The sequence below is a fragment of the Cebus imitator genome, unplaced genomic scaffold (genome assembly GCF_001604975.1).
Source record: "Cebus imitator isolate Cc_AM_T3 unplaced genomic scaffold, Cebus_imitator-1.0 Scaffold152, whole genome shotgun sequence".
Taxonomy (NCBI): domain Eukaryota; kingdom Metazoa; phylum Chordata; class Mammalia; order Primates; family Cebidae; genus Cebus; species Cebus imitator.
The window spans coordinates 1,725,462-1,732,434 of record NW_016107467.1 but is presented as its reverse complement, the minus strand read 5'-3'; the positions used below and the strand labels follow the sequence as shown (position 1 = coordinate 1,732,434).

Genomic DNA, 6,973 nt, shown 5'->3' with positions numbered 1-6,973 from the left:
TTCTCAATGATATAAAGGTTCTATATAAAGTATGAAGACATAACAGCAATCAGGAAAGAAAAACCGTTAAAATGTTTCTTGATAAATTAATGTTACATGGCCAGACTCTGTCTCAAAAAAAAAAAAAAGTCCTAAAAGAATATAATTTAAAATGACAGAATATGCGACACAGTAACATTTCTTTAAAAATGAGTTTTACTTTTGCACAGAGTACCTTTTTGGTGTTTTTTATGTTTTACAAAGGGCCAAAAAAAGGTTACTTGTAACTAACAAGTAAGTGGTACTTGAGGGAAAAATGAGGACTCCAAAAAAAACTAACAAAAACTCACTAAACTACTTTCATAAGTTAGTATTTCATTTTAAAAGAAATGTGATTTATCAGTGACATAAAGGTTCTATACGAAGTATGAAGACACAAAACAGGAAAGAAAAACCATTAAAATGTCTCCTGATAAATGTATGTTTTCAATGATACCTTTAAAAAGGTGGTTCAAATTTAAGAGGCTGTAAAAATATTTTAAATAGTTGTAAGTTAAAAGTCATCCAACACTACATGTCACTAGAAACAAAGAATCTATTCTAATGGATAATTCATTATCAACCAGACATATCAAAACTAAAAGAAAAATTTACAATGCTCTGCTAAAAATTAAATTTTAAAAATATTCTTAAGTGCATACCCATTAAATCCAGTGACAATTTTCAGTATTCTTTCCTTCATTTCATCAAAGGGAATATATTCGACATTAGGGTTGGGAGGACCTCTTGGCTCAGGAGCTGAAGTTCTGAAATCATCCATCACTTTCTCCAGTTTGAAAATAAAATAGCCTTTAAATTGGGACCACTGAATCCTATAAGCAAAAAATTAAAAAATATATAATACCATGTAGCTTTACAATTCTTGAATACAAAGTACAAATGCAGAATATACAACACTAATGCTAACAAAATTAGGAGATAATTAGTAATGAGAATGTTGTTATTCAGGAGCATGTATCATGCCTCATATACCTTACAAACTCCATCCTGATGCTATCCAGCTCCCAAACCAAACAAAACCCAGATGTCTGACGACTTAAATCTTTTAAATGAACTACCTCTTCCTGAAAGTCTATGGTGTGTTAGGTCCTATTCTTACCATATTTAAAACAGTATTTTGACTATCCCTCATAACAAACCTAATCACGGAGGTGTTAGTTACTATCCTATTAAGTCAGAATGAATCCATACCTTCAGCATCCAAGTTACAATGCTTACAGGGACTAGTAAAATTTGTCTGTTATCTGCTAAATAACAAAATAAACTACTTTCTCCTTTTTCTTTCCCTTTCAGTTAACATCTTCAGGCTCTTTGTCACTTAAGAGACAAAAGTTATGTATCTATTCATTTATCATATTAACAAACACCTTTTAATCCCTCTTTCCTCACACTTTACCACTAATATAAGGGGAAATTTTTTGAGGATACATGCCTGAATAGTGTAAATTCCAGGAGACATAGGAGTCAGGAATGCTAGCCATTTCCTCAGGCAGACAGTACTACTATTAGTGACAGCAGTACAATCTCTTTACACAGGTTGACCACTCAACGAATTTACACAAATTAACAAGAGTGAATCTGTAATCACCTTCCATCTCATCCAGCAACCCTATAAACTAAGGCAGCACTTTTCAAATTGTGGTCCAAAGCTACTGTCAAAACAATAACAGCTGACTACTTCACTGTTAATATTTGCACTGATGGTGTAAAAGCAATGGTGGATAAAACATATATATTTAGCAAGAGTCAAGGCAGTAGCACCAAACTGTACACACAAACTGTATTATCACTAGCAGTAGAAGCCACCATTTTCAACACCACAAACTCATAATTTAAAGTCTGTTTCACTTAAAGTGGAGAAGATATAAAAATTACTAATTTCACTAAATTCCAACCCTTGAATACACCTTTTTAATATTCTGTGTAACAAAATGAGAAATATACGTTAAAAAAATTACGCTGCATATCAAAGACGTACGGGACTCTCAAGAAACAATACCTTTATTTAGAGCTGAACTAGCTGCTATTTTTCACAGAACAGCATTTTTACCTGAAAGGACTGCCACACAAATAAACTCATTTAGATTACTATACTGGGTGTGATGGCTCACTCCTGTAATCCTAGCAGGTGATCACTTGAGGTCAGAAGTTCGAGATCAGCCTGGCCAACATGGTGAAACCCTGCCTCTACTAAATATATAAACATCAGCCAGGTGTGATGGTATATACCTGTCATCCCGGCTACACAGGAGGATGAGGCAAGGAGAATCACTTGAACTCAGGAGGCAGAGGCTGTAGTGAGCCAAGATGGCACCACTGCACGCCAGCCTGGGCAACACAGCAAGACTCCATTCCCCTGACCCCCACCAAAAAAAAAAAAAAAGTCTGGAAAATTTTTATTCTTCACTGCGAAACCTTCCTGATATATTCCCAAGATATTCTGAAGGCAACCAGTGTTGACATAAAAATATTATGCAGGGCCAGGTGTGGTGGTTCATGCCTGCAATCCCAGCACTTTGGGTAGCTGAGACAGTAAGATCACTAGGGCCCAGGAGTTGGAAGCCAGCCTGCGCAAACATCAATATCCCATCTCTACAAAATAATCAATTATTAATCGATTTAAATTAGGCATGGTGGTATGCACCTGTAGTCCCAGCTACTCAGGTGGCTGAGGCAAGAGGACTGCCTGAGCCCAGGAGGTACAGGCTGCAGTAAGGCAAAATCACACACCATTGCATTCCAGCCTGAGTGACAGAGCAAGACCCTGTCTCTTAAAAAATATATTGTGTGACACCAAAAGCACAAGTAACAAAACAGAAAAATTGAGTTGTATCAAAATTAAAATTTTTGTGCATCAAAGGGACACTATCAACAGAGTAAAATGTCAAATCATGAAATAGGAGAAAATATTTGCAAATCTCATATCTAATAACGGGTTAATACCAAGAATACATAAAGAACTCCTTCAACTCAAGAAAAAAGTCAACCCAATTTAAAAATGGTCAAAATACTTAACTAGGCACGACTCCAAAGAAGATATACAAATGGTCAACAAACACACAAGAAGATGCTCAACACCATTAATCTTAGGGAAATGTAAACCCAAATCACAATGAGATACCACTTCGTACACATCAGGGTTGGCTATTAACCAAAAAATAAATGAACAAGTATTGGCTGGCCAAGGATGTAGATAAACTGAAACTCTTGTGCACTGTTGGTGGGAACAATGCAGTCACTGTGGAAAACAGTATGAATCCTCATTTAAAAAAAAAAAAAAAAGCAAATATAGAACTACTCTATGATTCAGCAATTCCATTTCTCGGTAGATCCCGAAAAGGTGAAAACCACCCAAATGTGCAACAGCATATGAATGGATAAACAAAATGTGACACACACACATACACACGAATATTAGTCTTTAATCTGAAAGAAATTCTGACATGCTCCAACATGGATTAAACTTTTAAACTTGATGGCATTATGCAAAGTGAAATAAACCAGATACAAAAAGAACAAGTATTTATGATTTCCCTTATACGAGATATCAAGAATAGTCAAATTTAGAGACAGTAGTCTGGCACTGTGGGAAGAAAGGTGGGGACTTACTGTTTAATGTGAACAATGTTTCAGTTTGGGTAGACAAAAAGTTCTGCAGATGAATGATAGTGATGGCAGCACAACATTGTCAATGTACTTAATGCCTATAAATTGTATACTTAAAATAGTTAAAATGATAAGGTTTACATTATATATATTTCAACAGGTATTTCCCCACAAAGAATATACACAAATGGTCGATAAGCATATGAAAATATGCTCAGCATTATTATCTATTAGAGAAATGCATATCGAAACCACAAAGAGTCACCCATTGCAACACCCACTAGGTGGCTACAATAAAGAGGAGGAATAATAAACAAGTACTGCTGGGTTGCTGTGGGGAAACCAATAATGTCGCACATTACTGGTGGTAACGTAAAACGGTGTAGCTGCTTTGGAAAATACTTAGGCAGTTCCTCAGAAAGGTAAATGGAGCCTTGTAGTCCAACAATTCCATTCTATTAAATGAGTGAATTCTGTATTTTACCATTAATACTTTTAAAAATGGTGAGGATGATTAAAAGCTATTTGCAGGATCACTTTTTTCCTCCTTTCTCTACCCTATTTTAGAAAGGGGAATTTGAGGTTTAACAAGCAGATCTGCACATCACAGAATTTTAGATATGTCTAATATTAATCCTGATTAATACACAATTGCTTTTGGTTCCTAAAATTTATCTTTAAATTTTACAACTCCCCACATGTACTTTAAACATGCCAGGGAAAGTTATACTGAAATAGGATGCTTATACTTTTCATTTCTTAATTATTTTTTGTAGCTTTAACAGTAACCCACTAATTTGTAGTAGCTTCAGTTCAGATTTCCACATGCATCTGGTTTTGTGATGTGCATTTTAATCTCATTTTTCCATTAACCATCTGACATGACATCTTTGAGGTCCAAAAAAATCACACATTAATATGAACAGCCAGACAAGAGGTATGGGGCCGCAGGTAATGGAAATTCTGGGGAGCTTCAAAGACCTTATGGCACTAACTCCTGAGACAGAAATTAAGCCCCATAAATTGACATGAATTATGTACACACTGTAGTCTAACTTTCAAATAAATCAAGCAGTTACTCTAAATAAGATCAATTCAATGCAATTCAAGTGATACTATGCCATAGATAGATAGGGCCCGGAGGGGGGTCTTTATAAAATGTGAGAGACAGCTTTTTGTTGGAGCACAACTATTTGATAAAAACAAAACCAGAAAATGCTTCCCTAAAAGTTATATAATTCAGGGGCCAGACGTTGTGGCTCACACCTGTAATCCCAGCACTTTGGGAGGCTGAGGAGGATGGATCACCTGAGGTCATGAGTTTGGGACTAGTCTGGCCAACATGGTGAAACCCCATCTCTACTAAAAATACAAAAATTAGTTGGGCGTGGTGGTGCAAGGCTGTAGTCCCAGCTACTTGGGAGGCTGAAGCAGGAGAATTGCTTGAACCTGGCAGGTGGAGGTTGAAGTGAGCTGAGATCGCACCACTACACTCCAGTCTGGCGACAGAGCAAGACTCCATCTCATTATTTAAAAAAAAATAAGAGTTATATAATTCAGGCACAAAAACAGACCATGAGCAAATCAACTAAAAATTTGGCAACAAAAACAATTTTCTTAGGAATGTACACTCACTGGATGAGTAGGAATGAGAACAACAAAAAACCCTTAGTTTTCAAAATGAAAATCAAATTATTCTAAACAGATGGTACGTAAACAAATTTTCAACTTCAGAACAAATTTCTCCACATAAAATCCCCTCCAATAAAATACATACTCAAAATTTAAATCTACTTTGCCAAAATTAACTCAAGAATTTACTGAAATTCATCACTCATTAACTTTTTTAAGTAGCACCACCTCCCTTCACTTGCTTTTTCTTATTCCCTTCCACTGACCTTTTTTCTTCATAGGAACTCACAAGTCCATATTCAAGTATGTTTCTCTCACAACTCTCTGAAGTCTAAAGGCATTTTTTAGAGGCTTGAGGACAGAAAGATCATCTTTTCTTTTCCCAAGTGGTGCTACAAGTTAGTGGCCAGTGGCCACCACCTTAACTTACTGCTTCCTACCATTCCCAATTCTATTAAGAGTATGCTCCTCAGCCTAACTGCATTCCACAGAAAATGTGAGGAAGACTTATAACACAAGAAAGCACAGCAGAGTCTTACTACACCTGTTAGCTACTCCGAAGGATAGCAAATACTGCACAAATAATAAACACCAAATGGGGATTTGAAAACAATGAATAAATAAATCTACTGGATCTGATTACTCATTAAAGGTGACAGGTTTAACATATACTTAATGTTTAAAAGGCAAGTGTTTTAATCAGAAGACTTAAAATATCAGATAATTCAGTCTTGATTATATGACTGAGGCAAACAAAACAAGTATATTTAATCTCGACATTAAAATAAGTGAAAGATTTGCAAAAGTAAGAACACACTGTGAGTTCTTACACAAAATTATGACATTTAAGGAGTAATTTTGAAATACAAATTACTACCTCTGTAAGTGAGGCACCAAACAAGAGAAGGTTTCTTTTACATTATCATTCCACATCATATTACATCTTGTTGATTAACTAAATATTAAAACAGATCAGTGGAACAGAAAAGTGCAGAGATGCAGACCCACTCATACATGAAAATGTGATATATGATAAAGAACAGACTAGTCAGTAAATCGAAAAATATTGAGACTACTCCAAAATGTTAATAGGATTTAAAAATAGTATGTCTGGGTTTTATTTTTTTTCTGATAACATCAATAGTACAGTCACTGTAAAAAACTGTAATACAGAAAGACATAAAAGTAAAATGTATCCATAATCTGCACAGTCAATCATCAACACTAAAGTACATTTTAATAAATTTTTCAAATTTGACATTCTGGTTTAATATTCCTTTTCCCCCTCCGTATTCATTATGGGTATTTGCATGGATCAAATAGTCTTTGAAAAGCAAGATTTTTAACTGTACCACACATTTGTACCATAATTTATTTATTAATCACAGTTTACAAAAAGATTTAGGGCCAAGCACGGTGGCTCATGCCTGTAATCCCAGCACTTTGGGAGGCTGAGGCAGTCAGATCGTCTGAGGTCAGGAGTTCAAGACTAGCCTGGCCAACATGGTAAAATCCCATCTCTACTAAAAATACAAAAATTAGCCGGGTGTGGTGGCGAGCACCTGTAATCCCAGTTACTTGCGAGGCTGAGGCAAGAGAATTGCTTGAACCCGGGAGGTGAACGTTGCAGCAAGTCAAGATCGTGCCACTGTACTCCAGCCTGGGTGACAGAGCAAGATACTGTGTCCAAAAAAAA

The 6,973-nt window shown here is 35.8% G+C and overlaps 1 protein-coding gene across 3 annotated transcripts in view; it reads right to left on the bottom strand.

Moving 5' to 3' along the window:
* The window catches only part of PPP4R2 (protein phosphatase 4 regulatory subunit 2), a 73,588-nt gene that overhangs the window by 20,148 nt on the left and 46,467 nt on the right, over positions 1-6,973 (bottom strand). For all 3 annotated transcript variants that reach the window (XM_017543312.2, XM_037743765.1, XM_037743766.1), the window contains exon 3: positions 681-851. In XM_017543312.2, the coding sequence (XP_017398801.1) occupies positions 681-851 (171 nt within the window). The remainder of the gene's footprint in view (positions 1-680; positions 852-6,973) is intronic.